The sequence below is a fragment of the Lynx rufus genome, unplaced genomic scaffold (assembly GCF_022079265.1).
Source record: "Lynx rufus isolate CCGP_SWC_20201006 ecotype Redwood Valley unplaced genomic scaffold, mLynRuf1.p SCAF_6, whole genome shotgun sequence".
Lineage (NCBI taxonomy): Eukaryota > Metazoa > Chordata > Mammalia > Carnivora > Felidae > Lynx > Lynx rufus.
In genome coordinates, this window is record NW_025814878.1 from 114,784,146 (window position 1) to 114,807,655 (window position 23,510).

The window sequence follows — 23,510 nt, forward strand, 5'->3', positions numbered from 1 at the left end:
TACTTTAGGGAGCCCTAAAGTTTTTGGATATACAGCCCTAAGTTCCTCAGAGTACAGAGCCCTCCATTTCTGACCTCTTGTTTTCCCCTGCACAGCGCAGCATGTGGCTTCCAGTGTCATTTGGGGTGTGATAGGAGGAAGCCTGTATCTGTGGTTCTTATTCTCTTAATCAGTTAACTTTGTGAGTTAAACATTGGGATAACCAACATCCCTGAATATCACACAGGAAAGGGATTCTCCCTCCCTGAATAATGTGATTTCAGCCCTTTGCAGGTAGGAAGACGTGAGCATTTTTGACCAAAGCACACCTTAGACTTCCTATCATTTTATATCTTAGCCCAGTCCAAAGTCCCCTAGGATTAATTCTATTACCTCTACTTTTCAAAGTAACAGGAAGAGCTGCAGGCAGGCTGTGACTTCCTCATTCGACTCCTTCTAAGAGAGGCATTCACCAGTCAGCGCCTCTTGGCAGCTCCATTTGCCCCCCTTCCTAAGTACATTTTCCAATCCAGGGATGGGTTAGAAACTTACTGCTCCCAGCACCTACAGCCACACCTTTGGATGCTGACCACAAGAACAACCAGGTACCAATTGTCTCTGGAGCTGGGCCTTGTAGTTGCACTGAGGAGATCAGGAGTTTCCAGGAAGCCCCTGGCTCAATCTGGATGTGAGAAAGAAATGTGTGGTGATGTGGAGGTGAGTTTGTGGGAAATATGGATCCCAAAAACAAAAGGGCTTGAGCTCCAGGTCACATGGAGAGAAAACTCCTTTCTCTTTCTGGAGTTAAGCCACAAGTGTATTTGTGGTCAAACAAATAAATAAATGTATGAATGAATCAGTGAATAAATGCAAGAAGGAGGAAGTTAGATCGGCTAATAGGAGTGGACTAATTTTGTGTCTGCTTTCATTTCTCAAAATGAACTCAGGGTTTTTAATTTCAAGAGAGCTTTGGTGAGAGGATGAGTCCATAGATAAACAAGAGAACCCCCAGGGCACAAGAGAATGACTTATAGTTTCTCTGCTGGAGAAACAGTTGGTTTTCAGAAAGAAGAGAGGGAAGGAAAACCCATTGGAGAGGGGTTGGAATTGGTAGTGGTCTGTCAGGAATAACAGCCAAAAAGTGTGTATGAAAGTAAATCTTTGAACAGGGGATTTTTTTTCCCTAAAAGCCTTCTTCCTGCTAACTTACTCACCAGCTTCTCCTACAGAGTACTTCTTCCTTGTCAGAGTGAATATTTTGTGCTTTTACTTTCTGTTCTGAAGAAGATGGTGGGCTCTCCTGGCTATTATGCTGGCTTCCTCCTTCCTGTCCTCCTTCTCCAGGTGTCTACATGGTACTCAACAGGTCAGTGTTCTCCCTCAGGCTTTTTATTTATTGGCTTGTTTTCAATGGCTCTTCTCAGATGATGAAAATACTTGGTCATTCATCAGTCGCCAGTGTATCTCTTCTCAAGGGCAGTCAATATTGGGGGAAAACCGTGACTGTGTTCACACTAACAGAATGCTGGAAAGTTCTGGCCAAGAATGGGAGTGATCTTTGTATCAACACCCCTTATTACTTTGGGTAGACCTTAAAAAACTCATAGCTATGTTTATCTAAATCTTTATTGAGTATGGGTGATTTTAGCCTGCTTAATTTTGATGTAATTATCAGTTAAAAACATACTTTATAATGTTCACACTGCCAAGAAAACCCAAGTCTGAGCATAAAGAATTTGGACTCAGGATCTCTGGGCTCTATCTGGTTATGACGCTTGACAAAAAATTTTTTTTCTGTCAAAAAGGACTTGAGTCCTTCCATAAATACGAAGGTCCCTCAGGAAGTTTTCAGACTCGAGGTTTATAGACAAACCAGGCATGAGTTTACAATAATGATATTTTTTTGTTAACATCTCTTTAATTTGATCTCAGTTAGGCAGGGAGTATTAAAATGTTTCATTTATATACGTGTTGATTCAGCAATTCTACAAGAATTTATCATAAAGAAAAGCTCTTCCTTGTGTATACGTATATATGTATTAAATGGGGGAACCTGGGTGGCTCAATGGGTTAAGCAACTGACTCTTGATTTCTTCTCAGGTCATGATCTCACAGTGTGGAAATGGAGCCCCAAGTCAGGCTCCATGCTGAATGTGAAGCCTGCTTGGGATTCTTTCTCTACCTCTCTCTCTGCCCTCCTGCTTGTATGTGCACATGTGTGCATGGGCACACGTGCTCTCTCAAAAAAAAAAAAATCTTAAAAAAAAGAAAAATGCAGTTGGGGTTTTTGTCTCCCCCTCACTCATTCCCCCAATCTGTCTGATTTTCATGCAGTGTCCGGGTTTTCTGTAAATGGACCGGTTGAGCCAACCGTGGTTCTGCTAGGGACAGATGCCACTCTGCCTTGCCAGCTGTCACCTGAGCAGAGTGCAACCCACATGGACATCCGGTGGTACCGAGCCCAACTCTCCCCTGCTGTGCTTGTGTACCAGAATGGACAGGAACAAAGTGGGGAGCAAATGCTGGAATACCGTGGCAGGACAGAGTTGGTGAGGGACTCCATCAGCAAAGGGGGTGTGGCCCTGCTGATCCAACATGTCCGTGCTTCTGATCATGGCCAGTACCGGTGTCATTTTAAGGATGGTCACAGTTCCCAAGAAGCCGTTGTGGAGCTGCATGTTATAGGTATGTCAACTTGGCACAGAAGTGTGCTTCATGGTGTAAAACAAAGAGAAAAATGAGGACATTTGGATTCCTAACGTGGCATTTCTTATGATCTTCCATATATTGATATTGATGTGCTAATTTACCTTGCAGGATATCAGTTTCCTAAACTATACAGTGAGGATATGACTACATACTCTATTTACTTTTAAACACCAAAAAGGGCAATATTTTTAGGGTTGTTTTGGTATCCTAAAAGACTCCAGAAAATAAACTAATATTAATTCAGATTGGTACTGACACCCTCAGACATTAGTAGAATTTTATACATTCAGTAGGAAAAGACAATTTATAGAATTAAACTCCTTCTATAGCTTTAATTGTACCTGTTTTTTCCTATCCATGAAATGACCCCAAAGCTTTCTTAGTCCAAATATAGTGCAAAGGCATCAAGTTGATTTCAAAAAGGAATCACAGTTTGGCCTAACACTCACTACGAGAGGTTTCTTTACCTCTGAGCTTCAGTTTGCTCATCAGTCTAGTGAGGGCACTTTGGCCTTCAGCCTTGGGGGCTTCTAAACCCCAAGGACCACAGGCCTTAGGAACATGCCTTCTCTCCTCAGGGTTGGGCTCTGTGCCTCATGTTCACATGATGGGGCCTGAGGATGGTGGGATACGAGTACTGTGCTCTGCAGAAGGCTGGTTCCCAAAACCCAGGGTACAGTGGAGTGACATGATGGGTGTGAAGTTACAGTCTCTCACTGAGTCTCACACCCAAGATGAAGATGGGCTCTTCCATGTGGAAGCATCTCTTGTGGTCACAGACAGCTCTCTGGGCAATGTGACCTGTTCCATCCAGAATCCCCTCTCTGGTCAGGAGAAAGTGTCAGCCATCTTCCTCCCAGGTGAGTGAGGCACAAACCCCAAGGCAGAGCTGGGGTGTGGGGAGGGGAGGGAGGGGGGAAACAGAGTTGAGGGAGCCCTGGAGAGAGGGCAGGATAGCCTCTAGGCTAGTCTCACTGTGTCTTCACATGCCTGTGTCAGAGCCCTTCTTCCCCAGGATGTCCCCATGGAAGGCAGCCCTGGTTGGGACAGTCCCTACGCTGGTGCTCCTCCTCACTGGGATCAGCTACATTGGCTGGAGAGAACACCAAGCCAAAGAAAGAGAAGTAAAGAAAAGGAAGAAAGAATCTCAGGAAAGAGATCAGATGGAGAATGAAAAGGAATTGGCACTTAAGGCGAAAGGTAAATTGGAACAGCAGGACAAATCAGATGTTCATGGAACAGCTGGGGGTATAGGATGTATAATGTACATGGGAAAATAAAAGGTTGCCAAGGGACCCCAGGGAAAATAGAGGGTACCAAGAATTCCATAAAGCTGGGAATCCTATGGAAAGGAGAAAACCATGTGGGAAGCTTGGAGATTTGTGGGCAGTGATCATCAGGCCTCTAAGGTGGGGCTCCTCAAACCACACCATGCCCTTCATGCATCTGTACCCAACCTATGCTGCTGTTTCTCCTTGTGTAAATGTCTTCCCCCATCTTCTCCTCCTATTCTTCCTTCGAGAATAAGCTTCTGAAGAACCTAAAAATTCCTACCTTCTCATGAAGCATAGGCCCTCCTTCCTCAGTGACCCCATGACATTTCCCATGTAACTTTTCTTAGCACTTGTCATTTTTAGATTGTCATTTCCTAGCACTTGTCAAGATTAGATTGCTAATCCTTCTCACCTACTTAACTATGGACACTTAAGGGAAGGCCACATGGAATTGATTCAGCTACTCCATGAACTCAAGAGCAGCTAAAACCCAGTTTGATGGATTTTTTCTCTTCTTTTAGAGAACCTCAAGAAAGAACTTGGTGAGTCTTGCTTCTTCTCATGCCCTGTATAGAATTTGCTCCCCTGTCGACATCTGTTCTGGGTCTCTCACTGAATGTCATTTCTTTCAGAACAGCGAAAGGCACTATACCATGCAGGTAAGCAACTGGGTTTCCCACACCACTCAATGTTTTGATGTCCAACACTTTCTCAGCTCCCTCTCCTCAGAGGGAAAGACTGAAAGATTTAACAGTGATTGGTGGAAAAAATTAAGGGGGAAGGAGAAGAATGTGAGGCTCTGGATGTCTTGGCTTGCCTTAACTGGATTTGTTCTGTTTTAGTTTGGAAGAAGGCCCTGCTGTATCCTGGTAAGTAACTCTCTGACTTAGCTCTTTCCATGAGCCTCTGATATTCTGAGTATAATAAGCAGAGACATAAACACACACAAGCACACATCCACTTGCAAGATGTGAAGATTTATTTGGTACCAATCTATAGTATTTTGTATTTGGGAGCTCAAATATTCAATTATTTTTCAGAGCTAAAGAGAAATAACTGTTGACTGGTAAATTCCACATGAATAGAGTAGGACTTGACATAAATTGTTAACCTATCCACAATGGAGAAGGAAGAGAAAGAATTCAGAGCGATTTTGATGAGACTTAAGAAGAATAAAGAATATCCTATATGATATCAGCACTCCTATACTGTGAATAAAGCTCAAAAGAGAAGATAATGTTACGTTTCACATTTGGAGAAAAAGATATTATGATTTTATTTATTTTACCTATAAATAAAGAAAGTTCAGTACACAAGAACAAGGTTTAAGTTTGAAAACAATCTCTCAAAATATTTTAATATTATTTGTAAAAATATGTTTATCTGGTAGTAGAGGGAACTGGCTATTTTATATCTTCTAATACCTGTGCCCATGTACTGTATGTGTTTAAGACAGTGTATGTGCATATGTAATACAGAGTTAGACCTCAAAAGCATACTAGGTCATTCCTTAAACATACAGTTGTGCAATTTTTATATGCCAGATATTGTGTTAGATGTTGGTGCATAGCCATGATCTCTGACCATTTAGAACTTGAATGGTCTTAAACTTGGGGTGGGAGGGATGAGTAAACTAAGAACCAGGCAAATGCACACAGTCTGGTAAATGCTTTGGTAAGAGAGGATCAAGGAGCCCCTCTCAAAGGCTAAAGTCAGGTAAGCAGTTTCTATTAAAAGCTTTCTTTCCGGAGCTGCTTTAACACGTTCCATGATTCTACAAGAGAGAGCAAAGTATAGTATAGTAGGGATGAGGATATGTGGGTTTTAGTTCCAAATCTATCAGTTAATTACAGCTGAGGAATTCAGTCATTTTTGCTTTCTTTACCTCAGCCTCCTTATTTCTAAGATGAAGAGATTGGAATACATGATCACAGATGTCCTTCTTGACTCACATATTCATTGATTCTGTATATAGAGTACTACCCTTCTTAGAAGAGGGCAGGTCAGTGAGAGACCATCAAGAATTATGGATAAGTTCTTATCTGCCTATTGCCCCAAGACACTAAGAGAATATCCAATCTTTAAATAAAATCATAAATCTTATCATAAGAGAAGTGGCCCCAGGCAGAAGCAGATGTAGTTCTATCCCCCATGAGAAATCTGTCTCTGGAGAAAAATATTAAAAATCTGATTACAAGTATCCAAATAAAAGAGCTTAGTTTAAAAACCTTGGTCATAAATTTAACTCTACTCTGAAGTGGTCATAAGCTGGGAAAACCCTAAAACAAAACAAAACAAAACAAAACAAAACAAAACAAAACAAAATATACAATGACATTTTATAACTTTCATCCTCAGTGAGGAGTGCCACAAAAGTCTTAGGTGCCTAGGACACTAGACCCTGCTCCAAGTGTTCTCCAGACTTATTTCTGCAGCATCAGCTCAATTGAGGGGATTGTTTCTAATCTGAGATAGCAGGCAGGAAGTACATCCTTTGTCTTGTAGTTTCTGGACACTGCCGTTGTTCAAGGGGCTCAGCAGAGGACGGAAAGAGAGCTGAGAAGAGACAGCAATGATCCAGGAGGAAGTGTGTATCTCATCTTCATTCTGTGGGTATGCTTCCATCACAGTCTCAATTTGTATTGCTCTTTTACAGACTGGAGGAAGGAACAGTTCCAGCCTGGTGAGTGGCTCTTTGTTTATTTTTCTGACTCCTTTCCAACCTACCTGAGGGTACCCTGTTTTTCCCTCCTAACATTACCTCCTAGTTGAAAAGACAGAAGTATGATTATTCTGGTAAAGAGAAGCAAGGACATGAAGATCATTAACTGTTGGCCTGAACTGAAAATTGCTGCTAGGATTAGCTACTCTGGTTGCATTTCCGCTTTCATATAATGGCCACGCTTTCTCATCTCTGTGTGTGTATGTGTGTGTGGTGGGGGTTCCACTTGGTTCTGAACAGAAATTGTAGCCCCTGTTGAGGAGATCCCCAACTGAGTAACAAGTGCTCAAAATGGTGAGAGTAACTCGACTCTTCTTTTTAAAGAGGTCAGCTGACATGGAGTCTGTTACTAATTGAAGAACATGGTTCTAATTTGTAAAGAACATGGAAAAACACTATTCTCAAGTAAACACTACAAGTCTCAGCTCATTCTGGCACTCTGCCAAGACATTGATAATAACATAGGTAATATAAGAAGAGATAAGTAAATTGCACCCAAGGTGAGAGCACTCCACAGCTCTACCTCCCCCAGTACACACACATTCAGGGGATAGGTGTTCTTTCACTACTTGATCCTGTTTTTCCAAGGTTTCGCTTGCACAACTTTCTGAAATATATAATGTTGGCCCTTCCCTTCCCTTTTCTTTATCCTCAGCCACTGTGACTGTAAATCAGGAAATCTTTCATCAGAATAATTCTGACCCAGAGAGAAAAGAGAACTTCAAAGAGGAAACACACGATCTATCTCTCAGGGATAAGCAAGGAGACTGCAACCTTATCACACTGAATCAGCAAGACTTCACCTCAGGAAAACATTACTGGGAAGTGGATGTTAAGGACGCTGATGAGTGGACTCTAGGCATTTATGAGAATCCCACAGACAGCAGGGAGTTATCCAAAGATCTACAAAACAAGAAATTCAGAGTCTTAGAGAAGAAAGGATGTGAATACAGGGCTCTCACCTATTGCCTCCAAAACATTTCTCTGCAAGAGTGTCTCTTGATAAAAAAGTGTCCACAAAAGATTGTGATTTTTTTGGATTATGAGGATAATGACATTTCTTTCTATGACATGACTGAGGGTACCCACATCTTCTCCTTCACCCAGGCAACTTTCTCTGGGTCACTCTATCCTTACTTCAACCTTAAATCCATGAAGCTCTCCTTATAGGTGTAATATTAAGTGACTTAGAGGAAGAACCCATACTGTGAGGATAATAGCCCATTCTCTGTAAACTCTAGATTGCTAAGGTGTTTTTTTTTTAAGTTTGTTTATGTATTTTGAGAGAGAGAGAGAGTGGGGGAGGGGGATAGAGGGAGGGAGAGAGAGAGAGAATTTCAAACAGGCTCCACACTGTCAAGGCAGAGCCCGATGCAGGGCTTGACCTCATGAAGCATGTGAGTGCCAGAAGACCATGACCTGAGCCAAAGTTAGATGCTTAATCAACTGAGCCACCCAGGTTACAGTTCTGATGAGTGACCTCAGGCTCACTGATTATGAGGCCTCTTGGCCTGAAGGTCCATGAGTCCTTGTGACCAGAGTTTCTGACTATATCCAGCAGTGTTTCTGAATTGCAGAGAATCTTTTTGTTGTAGTTGTTATTGTTATAAGTGCTGTTTATTGCTTTATATTTAATATATCACAGACTGATAATTTTCTAAAACAAATTATTGTAAAAATGAAGTCAATAAAAAACATGCGTACAAGTTGTAATTATTGTTAGATTCAACATTCTTAAAATTTCTCTGTCAATTTACTCTAAATGTTAGAAATACTCTATTTCTATATTTATCTTGTAAAGAAGTGGTAAGAAACAGTTAATATAGTTCACTGGTGTGTGAACCATAATTTAAGTAGCACTTCTAAAGCATTATTCACAGGAGTAAACGTTAGATAAACCTCTTCACATTTCCCATTGCAACACTGAATAAAAGTGACAAAATAGTGCTATTTTCAAATGCTGAAGGAGAAAAGTTAAATTATAATTTGATGCAAGCTAAGCTATATCTTAAATGCAAGGATAATTTGAGGAAAGAAAAAATAAATATCAATCACAATCCAATTCTAACAAATGTGATGATGTCAACATGATAGCAGTCTGGGAAAACTAATGCAGTGAGAGCATATTGAAGTATTTATCTTATTAAAGAAAGAGAGAGACATTTTATTACTGCTTTGCCCAAGATATTAATAAGGGAAATAACTATATATTTTGGGGAATTCTAAGTATAGACACCAGCAGAGATAAGGAAAGGGCCTTCTTCTCCTTCCAATCAAAACTGTCATATTAAAATGAAATGACTAGAAGAAACAATAATTAATGTTTAAATAGGGTAAGAAGAGAATGTGCTCCTGTGAACTATACTGAAAAACCTGGTAAATTCTGTGGATATGGAGTAGAGTACCCAGAAGAGTCTTGTCCCAGTGGCAGGGAATAATTAGACCTAAACTGATCCAATACTGATGAACAAACCTTAAAAGCAAAGCTCAAGAGGATCAAATTATTTACAAGTATCTAACTTTATTCCAGAGCAGAGTTCAAGTTAAAATTCACAGCCAATCAAAAATTACGAGGCTTGGAAAGAAGCAGGAAATCCAATTCATAATGAACAGAAAATCAATAAATTAAAAGTGACATGGAACTGATGAAAGTGTTAGAGATTTAACAGACAAGGAGAGGGGCGCCTGGGTGGCTCAGTCGGCTAAGTGGCCGACTTCAGCTCAGGTCACGATCTTGCAGTTCGTGGGTTCGAGCCCCGCGTCGGGCTCTGTGCTGACAGCTCAGAGCCAGGAGCCTGTTTCAGATTCTGTGTCTCCCTCTCTCTCTGACCCACCCCGTTCATACTCTATCTCTCTCTGTCTTAAAAATAAATAAACGTTAAAAAAAATAAAAAAAAATAGACAAGGAGATTAAAACAGATGTTGTAACTATATTCCAGATATTTAAAAAGTTCACTGTATTCTAGATATTCAAAAAGTTCACTAGAAATATGCATTTAAAAGAAAGACCCAAATTCAAATTCTTTAGTTGGAAAAGACCATGAATGAGATGAAAATTACATTGGCTATGACTGGCAGCAGATTAACAGTTACAGAAATAAATGATTAGTAAACTTGAATAAATAAAAATGGAAACGATCCAAAATAAACCGCACATTTTTTTAAAGTATTTTTTAAATAGTATCAGTGAGTTGTGGGAAAACTTTAAAGGACCGAATACAAAGGCAATTGAAGTTTTTGAAAAGAAGAGAAGGGAGGACAGAAAAAGGATTTGAGAAAATAAGAGCCAAATATATATTCTAAATTTGATCATTATAAACTCCAGATCCAAAAAGCTGTCCTAGTCTGTTTGGGCTGCTATAACAAAAATACCACAGACTCAGTGACATACAAACTACAGAAATTCATTTTTCATGATTCTGGAGGCTGAGAATTCCAAGATCAAGGTGCCTTTAGCTTTGGTGTCTAGTGAGAGCTAGTTGCCTGGTTTGTAGACGGTTGTCTTCTCACTGTGTCTTCACATGGTTGAAGGGATTATGGAGCTTTGTGGGGTCTCCTTTTTAAGGACACTAATGCCATTCATAAGGGCTCCACTCTCATGTTTTAATTGCTTTCCAAAGGTGGAAATACTAAACACCATCATCACTTTGGGGATTAGGCTTCAACCTATGTATTTTGGGAGAACATAAACATTCATTCCATAGCAAAGTTCAATGAACTCAAAGAACAAAAATACAGAGAATACATAGCATATGCAAATCAAATTGCTTAAAATCAGAGATTTAAAGATGCCAAAGTAAAAAAATTAAATTATGTTCAGAAAAACAAAGATAAAGATGACAACATATTTCTCATTGTAAACAGTGTAAGTGAGAAACATGGAAAAAATATATATCATCAGAATAGCATTTAATACCCAGTGAAAAATTTTCAAAAGCAAATGTGAAATAAAGATGTTTTCATTCATAGACAAGCAAAAAAAAAGCAATCATCACCAGCAGACCCACACTACAAGAATGGTAAAAGCAGTCCCTTTAAACAGAAGGAAAATGGTAACCAATGGAAATTTGTATCTATACAAAGGAATTAAGAGCACCGGAAATGGTATCTGTATAAGGAATTATAAAATGATTTCTTTTTCTTGTTCAAAATTTTTAAAAGATAAGAGACACTTTAAACAAAAATAATAACAATGAAGAATGGGATTTATAACAGAAGAAAAAATTTAATGTATAACAACAAGAGCACAAAAACCAGGAGGGAGGACATGAAAAAATACTGCTGTAAGTCTCCTACTAGACATGAAGTAGTATTAACAGCATTTGAGGTTAGAACGTTGTAAGTTAAAAGTGAATGCTATAAACTGTGAACATTCACTAAAATAACAACAGAAGTACAGTTATTAAGCCAGAAATGGAAATAAATTGAATCATTAAAAAATAATCAGCTTGGGGCACCTGGGTGGCTCAGTTGGTTAAACATAGGACTCTTAGTTTTGGCTCAAGTCATGATCTCACAGTCTGTGAGTTTGGGCCCCATATCACGCTCCATGCTGACAGCAAGGGGCCTGCTTGGGATTCTGTCTCTCTCCATCTCTCTCTGCCCGTCCCCTGCTCACGCGCTCACGCTCTCTCTCTCTCAAAATAAAATTAAAGATGTGGTTTATATATATAATGGAATACTACTTGGCAAAAAGAAAGAATGAAATCCTGCCATTTGCAGCAACGTGGATGGAACTGGAGGGTATTATGCTAAGTGAAACAAGTCAGTCAGAGAAATACAAATATCATATGTTTCCATTCATATGCAGAACTTGAGAAACTTAACAAAAGACCATGGGGGAAGGAAGGGGGAAAAATAGTTACAAACAGAGGGAAGGAAGCAAACCATAAGAGACTGTTAAATACAGAAAACAAACTGAGGATTGATGAGGGGTAGGGGAGAGGGGAAAATGGGTGATGGGCATTAAGAAGGGCACTTGTTGGGATGAGCACTGAGTGTTGTATGTAAGCGATGAATCATGGGAATCTACCCCCAAAACCAAGAGCACACTAAACACACTGTATGTTAGCCAATTTGGCAATAAATTATATTAATTTTTTTTAAATAATCAGCTAACTCAAACAGAAAGAGGAAAAAGTTAATGTAGTATAGATAGAACAAATAGAAAATAAACAAATGATAGACTTGAACCATATCAATAATGACATTAAATACAAAGGCAGATTGTTGGGTTGGTTAAGAAAGTAAATCCCTGGGGCACCTCAGTGAATCAGTTGGTTGGGCATCCGACTACGGCTTGGGTTAGGGTTCGTGAATTCGAGCCCTGTGTCAGGCTCTGTGATGACAGCTCAGAGCCTGGAGCCTGCTTCAGATTCTGTGTCTCCCTCTCTCTCTGCCCCTCCCCCGCTAATGCTCTGTCTCTCAAAAATGAATAAACATTAAAAAAAATTTAAAAAAAAACAAAATAAATACCCAAATATACGCTGACCACAAGAAAAATAAATATAAAAACACAAATAGGTTAAAATTAAAAGGATGGGAAAAGACATATTATACAAATATTAATGAAAAGATAGCTGGAATGGCTCTATTAACATTAAAGTGGATTACAGAACAAAGAAAGAATATTATCCAGGATAAAGAAGGCCATTCTATAACATTAAAGGGATCAATTCATCAAGAGAACATTACAATACTAAATGTTTAGATAATAATAATCATTTGCAGTAAACAAACAATACATGATGAATATTATCTAACAGTCATTTAAATTTTATAAATAAAAATCTGATAAAATTAGGAGAAACAGACAAATCCATAAATATAGTCAAAGACTTTAATACCTTTCTCTCAATAATTGATGGAATAAGTAGATTATAAGGACATAGAAGACTTGAATGAAACCACCAACTAACATGACCTAATTGACATTTATACAACATACCACACAGCAAGAGAAAGCACATTCTATTCATATTCATGCAGAATATTTACAAAGAGAGATCATTTTCTGAGCCACAAATTATATCTTCAAATATTTAAAAAGATTCACATTGTAGGAAGTATCTTCTCTGTTCACAGTAAAATTAAATTAGAAAGCAACCTGGGAAGATACCTGCAAAAATCCCCACATATTTGGAAACTAAATAACATACTTCTATAAACTTTGGGACAAATAAGAAATAAGAAAGGAAAGGAAGGAAAGGAAATTAGAATTGGAATCTAGAAAACAGTACATGGTGAAACCCCAAGGCCTAGGACAACAGAGGACAGCAGAAGAAGTTAAAGCCATTGGTGCCTAAGCTACAGAAAACATTAAATACAGCTCAATTTCTATCAGATTAACATAAATCTTCTCACTAAAGGCCTAATTGCTTTAGTTCCTATTACCTCATCCAACATTTATGACTTTCAGCAAAAAATTGCAAGGCATGCCAAAAGGCGAAAACAAAACAAAATAACACACACAAATACACAACAAAAAACAAACAAACAAAAGTCTGAAGAGGCAAATTCAGCATCAGAATGAGACTCAAATATGACATAGAAGTTGTAATTATCAGACAGGAAACTTAAAATAATTATAAATAAAATGGTAAGGGTTCCAGTGGGGAAAAAAAGAAACGTAATATAAGCAGGGGTACAGAAATTATAAAAATAAACCCAATGGAAATGCTAGAAGTAAAAGGTACAGTAACAGATATGAGGAATGCATTTGATGGCATTTCTTTTTGTCAGTAAACTCAAAATGGCCAAGGAAAAAGTCAGTGAACCTGAAGAGAGGTGAATAGAAATTTCCCAAATAGGAACTAGGAAGATGGCGGCGTAGGAGGACGCTGGGCTCACCGCGCGTCCTGCTGATCACTTAGATTCCACCTACACCTGCCTAAATAACCCAGAAAACCGCCAGAGGATTAGCAGAACAGAGTCACCGGACCCAAGTGCAGACGAGAGGCCCACGGAAGAGGGTAGGAAGGGCGGCGAGGCGGTGCGCGCTCCACGGACTGGCGGGAGGGAGCCGGGGCGGAGGGGCGGCTCGCCGGCCAAGCAGAGCCCCCGAGTCCGGCTTGCAAAAGCGGAGGGGCCTGACGGACTGTGTTCCGACAGCAAGCGCGACTTAGCGTCTGGGAGGTCATAAGTTAACAGCTCTGCTCAGAAAGCGGGAAGGCTGGAGGACAAAGGGAGGGTGAGCTGCGGAGCCCCCGGACGACAGAGCTCAGTTTGGCGGGGAACAAAGGCGCTCTCCAGCGCCATCTCCCCCGCCCATCCCCCAGCCAAAATCCCAAAGGGAACCGGCTCCGGCCAGGGAAATTGCTCGCTCCGCGCGAACACCCAACTCTGTGCTTCTGCGGAGCCAAACCTCCGGCAGCGATCTGACTCCCTCCGGCTGCACAGGGCCCCTCCTGAAGTGGATCACCTAAGGAGAAGCGAGCTAAGCCTGCCCCCCCTGCCGCCGTGCACCTTGCCTTCCCACCCCAGCTAATACGCCAGATCCCCAGCATCACAAGCCTGGCAGTGTGCAAGTAGCCCAGACGGGCCACGCCACCCCACAGTGAATCCCGCCCCTAGGAGAGGGGAAGAGAAGGCACACACCAGTCTGACTGTGGCCCCAGCGGTGGGCTGGGGGCAGACATCAGGTCGGACTGCGGCCCCGCCCACCAACTCCAGTTATACACCACAGCACAGGGGAAGTGCCCTGCAGGCCCTCACCACACCAGGGACTATCCAAAATGACCAAGCGGAAGAATTCCCCCCAGAAGAATCTCCAGGAAATAACAACAGCTAATGAGCTGATCAAAAAGGATTTAAATAATATAACAGAAAGTGAATTTAGAATAATAGTCATAAAATTAATCGCTGGGCTGGAAAACAGCATACAGGACAGCAGAGAATCTCTTGCTACAGACATCAGGGGACTAATGAACAGTCACGAGGAGCTGAAAAACGCTTTAAAGGAAATGGAAAACAAAATGCAAACCGCCACAGCTCGGATGGAAGAGGCAGAGGAGAGAATAGGTGAACTAGAAGATAAAGTTATGGAAAAAGAGGAAGCTGAGAAAAAGAGAGATAAAAAAATCCAGGAGTATGAGGGGAAAATTAGAGAACTAAGTGATACACTAAAAAGAAATAATTTACGCATAATTGGTATCCCAGAGGAGGAAGAGAGAGGGAAAGGTGCTGAAGGGGTACTTGAAGAAATCATAGCTGAGAACTTCCCTGAACTGGGGAAGGAAAAAGGCATTGAAATCCAAGAGGCACAGAGAACTCCCTTCAGACGTAACTTGAATCGATCTTCTGCACGACATATCATAGTGAAACTGGCAAAATACAAGGATAAAGAGAAAATTCTGAAAGCAGCAAGGGGTAAACGTGCCCTCACATATAAAGGGAGACCTATAAGACTCGTGACTGATCTCTCTTTTGAAACTTGGCAGGCCAGAAAGAATTGGCACGAGATTTTCAGGGTGCTAGACAGCAAAAATATGCAGCCAAGAATCCTTTATCCAGCAAGTCTGTCATTTAGAATAGAAGGAGAGATAAAGGTCTTCCCAAACAAACAAAAACTGAAGGAATTTGTCACCACTAAACCAGCCCTACAAGAGATCCTAAGGGGGACCCTGTGAGACAAAGTACCAGAGACATCACTACAAGCATAAAACATACAGACATCACAATGACTCTAAACCCGTATCTTTCTATAATAACACTGAATGTAAATGGATTAAATGCGCCAACCAAAAGACATAGGGTATCAGAATGGATAAAAAAACAAGACCCATCTATTTGCTGTCTACAAGAGACTCATTTTAGACCTGAGGACACCTTTAGATTGAGAGTGAGGGGATGGAGAACTATTTATCATGCTACTGGAAGCCAGAAGAAAGCTGGAGTAGCCATACTTATATCAGACAAACTAGACTTTAAATTAAAGGCTGTAACAAGAGATGAAGAAGGACATTATATAATAGTTACAGGGTCTATCCATCAGGAAGAGCTAACAATTATAAATGTCTATGCGCCGAATACCGGAGCCCCCAAATATATAAAACAATTACTCATAAACATAAGCAACCTTATTGATAAGAATGTGGTAATTGCTGGGGACTTTAACACCCCACTTACAGAAATGGATAGATCATCTAGACACACGGTCAATAAAGAAACAAGGGCCCTGAATGAGACACTGGATCAGATGGACTTGACAGATATATTTAGAACTCTGCATCCCAAAGCAACAGAATATACTTTCTTCTCGAGTGCACATGGAACATTCTCCAAGATAGATCATATACTGGGTCACAAATCAGCCCTTCATAAGTTTACAAGAATTGAAATTATACCATGCATACTTTCAGACCACAATGCTATGAAGCTTGAAGTCAACCACAGGAAAAAGTCTGGAAAACCTCCAAAAGCATGGAGGTTAAAGAACACCCTACTCACGAATGAGTGGGTCAACCAGGCAATTAGAGAAGAAATCAAAAAATATATGGAAACAAACGAAAATGAAAATACAACAATCCAAACGCTTTGGGACGCAGCGAAGGCAGTCCTGAGAGGAAAATACATCGCAATCCAGGCCTATCTCAAGAAACAAGAAAAATCCCAAATACAAAATCTAACAGCACACCTAAAGGAAATAGAAGCAGAACAGCAAAGGCAGCCTAAACCCAGCAGAAGAAGAGAAATAATAAAGATCAGAGCAGAAATAAACAATATAGAATCTAAAAAAACTGTAGAGCAGATCAACGAAACCAAGAGTTGGTTTTTTGAAAAAATAAACAAAATTGACAAACCTCTAGCCAGGCTTCTCAAAAAGAAAAGGGAGATGACCCAAATAGATAAAATCATGAATGAAAATGGAATTATTACAACCAATCCCTCAGAGATACAAACAATTATCAGGGAATACTATGAAAAATTATATGCCAACAAATTGGACAACCTGGAAGAAATGGACAAATTCCTGAACACCCACACTCTTCCAAAACTCAATCAGGAGGAAATAGAAAGCTTGAACAGACCCATAACCAGCGAAGAAATTGAATCGGTTATCAAAAATCTCCCAACAAATAAGAGTCCAGGACCAGATGGCTTCCCAGGGGAGTTCTACCAGACGTTTAAAGCAGAGATAATACCTATCCTTCTCAAGCTATTCCAAGAAATAGAAAGGGAAGGAAAACTTCCAGACTCATTCTATGAAGCCAGTATTACTTTGATTCCTAAACCAGACAGAGACCCAGTAAAAAAAGAGAACTACAGGCCAATATCCCTGATGAATATGGATGCCAAAATTCTCAATAAGATACTAGCAAATCGAATTCAACAGCATATAAAAAGAATTATTCACCATGATCAAGTGGGATTCATTCCTGGGATGCAGGGCTGGTTCAACATTCGCAAATCAATCAACGTGATACATCACATTAACAAAAAAAAAGAGAAGAACCATATGATCCTGTCAATCGATGCAGAAAAGGCCTTTGATAAAATCCAGCACCCTTTCTTAATAAAAACCCTTGAGAAAGTCGGGATAGAAGGAACATACTTAAAGATCATAAAAGCCATTTATGAAAAGCCCACAGCTAACATCATCCTCAACGGGGAAAAACTGAGAGCTTTTTCCCTGAGATCAGGAACACGACAGGGATGCCCACTCTCACCGTTGTTATTTAACATAGTGCTGGAAGTTCTAGCATCAGCAATCAGACAACAAAAGGAAATCAAAGGCATCAAAATTGGCAAAGATGAAGTCAAGCTTTCGCTTTTTGCAGATGACATGATATTATACATGGAAAATCCGATAGACTCCACCAAAAGTCTGCTAGAACTGATACATGAATTCAGCAAAGTTGCAGGATACAAAATCAATGTACAGAAATCAGTTGCATTCTTATACACTAACAATGAAGCAACAGAAAGACAAATAAAGAAACTGATCCCATTCACAATTGCACCAAAAAGCATAAAATACCTAGGAATAAATCTAACCAAAGATGTAAAGGATCTGTATGCTGAAAATTATAGAAAGCTTATGAAGGTAATTGAAGAAGATTTAAAGAAATGGAAAGACATTCCCTGCTCATGGATTGGAAAAATAAATATTGTCAAAATGTCAATACTACCCAAAGCTATCTACACATTCAATGCAATCCCAATCAAAATTGCACCAGCATTCTTCTCGAAACTAGAACAAGCAATCCTAAAATTCATATGGAACCACAAAAGGCCCCGAATAGCCAAAGGAATTTTGAAGAAGAAGACCAAAGCAGGAGGCATCACAATCCCAGACTTCAGCCTCTACTACAAAGCTGTCATCATCAAGACAGCATGGTATTGGCACAAAAACAGACACACAGACCAATGGAATAGAATAGAAACCCCAGAACTAGACCCACAAACATATGGCCAACTCATCTTTGACAAAGCAGGAAAGAACATCCAATGGAAAAAAGACAGCCTCTTTAACAAATGGTGCTGGGAGAACTGGACAGCAACATGCAGAAGGTTGAAACTAGACCACTTTCTCACACCATTTACAAAAATAAACTCAAAATGGATAAAGGACCTAAATGTGAGACAGGAAACCATCAGAACCTTAGAGGAGAAAGCAGGAAAAGACCTCTCTGACCTCAGCCGTAGCAATCTCTTACTCGACACATCCCCAAAGGCAAGGGAATTAAAAGCAAAAGTGAATTACTGGGACCTTATGAAGATAAAAAGCTTCTGCACAGCAAAGGAAACAACCAACAAAACTAAAAGACAACCAACGGAATGGGAAAAGATATTTGCAAATGACATATCGGACAAAGGGCTAGTATCTAAAACCTATAAAGAGCTCACCAAACTCCACACCCGAAAAACAAATAACCCAGTGAAGAAATGGGCAGAAAACATGAATAGACACTTCTCTAAAGAAGACATCCAGATGGCCAACAGGCACATGAAAAGATGTTCAGCGTCGCTCCTTATCAGGGAAATACAAATCAAAACCACACTCAGGTATCACCTCACGCCAGTCAGAGTGGCCAAAATGAACAAATCAGGAGACTATAGATGCTGGAGAGGATGTGGAGAAACGGGAACCCTCTTGCACTGTTGGTGGGAATGCAAATTGGTGCAGCCGCTCTGGAAAACAGTGTGGAGGTTCCTCAGAAAATTAAAAATAGACCTACCCTATGACCCAGCAATAGCACTGCTAGGAATCTACCCAAGGGATACAGGAGTACTGATGCATAGGGGCACTTGTACCCCAATGTTCATAGCAGCACTCTCAACAATAGCCAAATTATGGAAAGAGCCTAAATGTCCATCAACTGATGAATGGATAAAGAAATTGTGGTTTATATACACAATGGAATACTACGTGGCAATGAGAAAAAATGAAATATGGCCTTTTGTAGCAACGTGGATGGAACTGGAGAGTGTGATGCTAAGTGAAATAAGCCATACAGAGAAAGACAGATACCATATGGTTTCACTCTTATGTGGATCCTGAGAAACTCAACAGGAACCCATGGGGGAGGGGAAGGGAGAAAAAAAAAAGACGTTAGAGTGGGAGAGAGCCAAAGCATAAGAGACTGTTAAAAACTGAGAACAAACTGAGGGTTGATGGGGGGTGGGAGGGAGGGGCGGGTGGGTGATGGGTATTGAGGAGGGCACCTTTTGGGATGAGCACTGGGTGTTGTATGGAAACCAATTTGTCAATAAACTTCATAAAAAAAAAAAAAAAAAAAAAAAAAAAAAAAAAAAAAAAAAAAAAAAAGGAAATCAAAGGCATCAAAATTGGCACAGATGAAGTCAAGCTTTCGCTTTTTGCAGATGACATGATATTATACATGGAAAATCCGATAGACTCCACCAAAAGTCTGCTAGAACTGATACATGAATTCAGCAAAGTTGCAGGATACAAAATCAATGTACAGAAATCAGTTGCATTCTTATACACTAACAATGAAGCAACAGAAAGACAAATAAAGAAACTGATCCCATTCACAATTGCACCAAAAAGCATAAAATACCTAGGAATAAATCTAACCAAAGATGTAAAGGATCTGTATGCTGAAAATTATAGAAAGCTTATGAAGGTAATTGAAGAAGATTTAAAGAAATGGAAAGACATTCCCTGCTCATGGATTGGAAAAATAAATATTGTCAAAATGTCAATACTACCCAAAGCTATCTACACATTCAATGCAATCCCAATCAAAATTGCACCAGCATTCTTCTCGAAACTAGAACAAGCAATCCTAAAATTCATATGGAACCACAAAAGGCCCCGAATAGCCAAAGGAATTTTGAAGAAGAAGACCAAAGCAGGAGGCATCACAATCCCAGACTTCAGCCTCTACTACAAAGCTGTCATCATCAAGACAGCATGGTATTGGCACAAAAACAGACACACAGACCAATGGAATAGAATAGAAACCCCAGAACTAGACCCACAAACATTTGGCCAACTCATCTTTGACAAAGCAGGAAAGAACATCCAATGGAAAAAAGACAGCCTCTTTAACAAATGGTGCTGGGAGAACTGGACAGCAACATGCAGAAGGTTGAAACTAGACCACTTTCTCACACCATTTACAAAAATAAACTCAAAATGGATAAAGGACCTAAATGTGAGACAGGAAACCATCAGAACCTTAGAGGAGAAAGCAGGAAAAGACCTCTCTGACCTCAGCCGTAGCAATCTCTTACTCGACACATCCCCAAAGGCAAGGGAATTAAAAGCAAAAGTGAATTACTGGGACCTTATGAAGATAAAAAGCTTCTGCACAGCAAAGGAAACAACCAACAAAACTAAAAGACAACCAACGGAATGGGAAAAGATATTTGCAAATGACATATCGGACAAAGGGCTAGTATCTAAAATCTATAAAGAGCTCACCAAACTCCACACCCGAAAAACAAATAACCCAGTGAAGAAATGGGCAGAAAACATGAATAGACACTTCTCTAAAGAAGACATCCAGATGGCCAACAGGCACATGAAAAGATGTTCAGCGTCGCTCCTTATCAGGGAAATACAAATCAAAACCACACTCAGGTATCACCTCACGCCAGTCAGAGTGGCCAAAATGAACAAATCAGGAGACTATAGATGCTGGAGAGGATGTGGAGAAACGGGAACCCTCTTGCACTGTTGGTGGGAATGCAAATTGGTGCAGCCGCTCTGGAAAACAGTGTGGAGGTTCCTCAGAAAATTAAAAATAGACCTACCCTATGACCCAGCAATAGCACTGCTAGGAATCTACCCAAGGGATACAGGAGTACTGATGCATAGGGGCACTTGTACCCCAATGTTCATAGCAGCACTCTCAACAATAGCCAAATTATGGAAAGAGCCTAAATGTCCATCAACTGATGAATGGATAAAGAAATTGTGGTATATATACACAATGGAATACTACGTGGCAATGAGAAAAAATGAAATATGGCCTTTTGTAGCAACGTGGATGGAACTGGAGAGTGTGATGCTAAGTGAAATAAGCCATACAGAGAAAGACAGATACCATATGGTTTCACTCTTATGTGGATCCTGAGAAACTCAACAGGAACCCATGGGGGAGGGGAAGGGAGAAAAAAAAAAAAAAAGACGTTAGAGTGGGAGAGAGCCAAAGCATAAGAGACTGTTAAAAACTGAGAACAAACTGAGGGTTGATGGGGGGTGGGAGGGAGGGGCGGGTGGGTGATGGGTATTGAGGAGGGCACCTTTTGGGATGAGCACTGGGTGTTGTATGGAAACCAATTTGTCAATAAACTTCATAAAAAAAATAAAAAAAAAAAAAAAAAAAAAAAGAAATTTCCCAAATAAAATCCAAGAAAAAAGAAAAAAGAACAACTAAAAGAGAACAGAATATCCAATAATTGTGACACAATATGTGACATCTGTGCAGTTGGAATACCAGAAGGAGAAAAGAGAAAGCAGAAGAAATATTTGAAGTAATAATGGCTGACAGCTTACCAAACCTTTTGACAGACACAGAGACACAGATACAGACAGCTCAAAAAACACCCAAAAAAAGGATAAACACTAAAAACATCACATTTAAGCACATTATAGTCAAACTGTATAAAACCAAAGACAAATAGAAAATTTCAAAGGAAGCTACAGGAGAAAAACATATTGTCCATAGGGGAACAAGGGTAAGAATTACAGCTAACTTCTTGTCAGAAACCATGTAAGCAAGAAGAGAGTGAATTACGGGGCGCTTGGGTGGCTCAGTCAGTTAAGCATCCAACTTCAGCTTAGGTCATGTTCTCACAGTCCGTGAGTTCGAGCCCCGCGTTGGGCTCTGTGCTGACAGTTCAGAGCCTGGAGCCTGCTTCAGATTCTATGTCTCCCTCTCTCTCTCTGCCCCTCCCCTGCTCATGCTGTGTCTCTGTCTCAAAAATAAAAACATTTAAAAAATTAAAAAAAAAAAAAGAGAGTGAATTGGAATCTTTCAGTGGAGTGGAATGAATTATATATCCAGCAAAAACAGTGTGCTAAGTAAAAAAAGCCAGACACAAGAGGTCACAAATGGTACAATGCAATTTATATGAAATACATGGAATGGCTCAGACAAGAAGCAGAGTACTGGTTTCGAGGGATGAAGAGAGGAAGGAATGAAGACTGACTGCTTCGTGAGTAGGAAGTCCCCTTCAGGAGACTGTGATTTTCCCAGGTGATCAGATTGTTTTTCTGAAAGAGCATATTTGTACTCATGTTGACTAGCTGCTGTTCTACATCATATTGTTATTCCTTCTGATAGTGATTCTAGGGTAAATGATGGAACCATCTCAGAACAATTACAGATTTTTAGTGGTTTTATAATGTCTTCTAAATCGTGTAATCTAATTTGAGTCAGATGCTAATGTTAATGAGATACTGTAGTAGTAACTGCTATTTTTCTGACAACTGACTGAAATCTTAAAGCCTGCATACCTCTTCTTAAAGTGGTCAGTGTGCAAAATCTGGAGTTCCTCTGCTGTTTCTTTTTTTAAATTTTTTTTTTCAACATTTATTTATTTTTGGGACAGAGAGAGACAGAGCATGAACGGGGGAGGGGCAGAGAGAGAGGGAGACACAGAATCGGAAACAGGCTCCAGGCTCTGAGCCATCAGCCCAGAGCCTGACGCGGGGCTCGAACTCACAGACCGCAAGATCGTGACCTGGCTGAAGTCGGACGCTTAACCAACTGCGCCACCCAGGCGCCCCTCTGCTGTTTCTTTATATAGGTAGATAGGGCTGTCAATTATTTCCTATTTAGATGTATTGACTTTCATCCATATTTAAATACACAGGTCATTAGCTTATTGTAATTTGACTATTTATACTACTATTTATGTATGTATGTATTTATTTATTTATTTGAGAGAGAGAGAGAAAGAGTGTGTGAGCAGGGGAGAGGGGCAGAAGGAGAGAGAGAGAGAGAGAGAGGGAGAGAGAGAATCTTAAGCAGGCTCCAGGCCCAGCACGGAGCCTGACATGGGGCTCGATCCCACTACCCTGAGGTCATAATGTGAGCCGAAATCAAGAGACAGATGCTTAACTGACTGAGCCACCCAGGTGCCCCTATTTACATTACTTTCAACTTAATGGAGTATAAATAAAACTTCCAGAGCACACATGAGGCGGATATTGGATACATAGATTAAGATTTGGGGTGGGCTTTCTGTGGGTTATATGTAGAACTCGCATATTTAATATTCATTGTTTTAAATGACCAATGCTAGTATGAGGAGAATGCAGCACCAATACTTGGACTATTTTTAAACTAGTGTAATAACCCTAGTCATACTGTTCAATGTTTGCTTTTTAAAATAAGTAGTTACAG

The 23,510-nt window shown here is 40.1% G+C and overlaps 1 protein-coding gene across 1 annotated transcript; it reads left to right on the forward strand.

Moving 5' to 3' along the window:
• The first annotated feature begins 454 nt into the window (after positions 1-454).
• LOC124528903 (butyrophilin-like protein 1) lies at positions 455-7,998 on the forward strand. Its single transcript, XM_047102764.1, has 10 exons — positions 455-696; positions 1,264-1,345; positions 2,314-2,664; positions 3,267-3,548; positions 3,688-3,888; positions 4,484-4,504; positions 4,595-4,621; positions 4,805-4,831; positions 6,619-6,645; positions 7,340-7,998. Exons 1-10 carry the CDS (start codon positions 562-564, stop codon positions 7,852-7,854), a joined length of 1,668 nt encoding a protein of 555 aa, XP_046958720.1. The 5' UTR covers positions 455-561; the 3' UTR covers positions 7,855-7,998.
• The last annotated feature ends 15,512 nt before the right edge of the window (positions 7,999-23,510 follow it).

Excerpts from the sequence above, each read along its gene's own strand:
- LOC124528903 (XM_047102764.1), top strand. The coding sequence starts at position 562 with ATGCTGACCACAAGAACAACCAGGTACCAATTGTCTCTGGAGCTGGGC. Across the intron at positions 4,505-4,594 it reads GAACCTCAAGAAAGAACTTG|AACAGCGAAAGGCACTATAC; the intron begins GTGAGTCTTGCT and ends CATTTCTTTCAG. Across the intron at positions 4,832-6,618 it reads GAAGGCCCTGCTGTATCCTG|ACTGGAGGAAGGAACAGTTC; the intron begins GTAAGTAACTCT and ends GCTCTTTTACAG.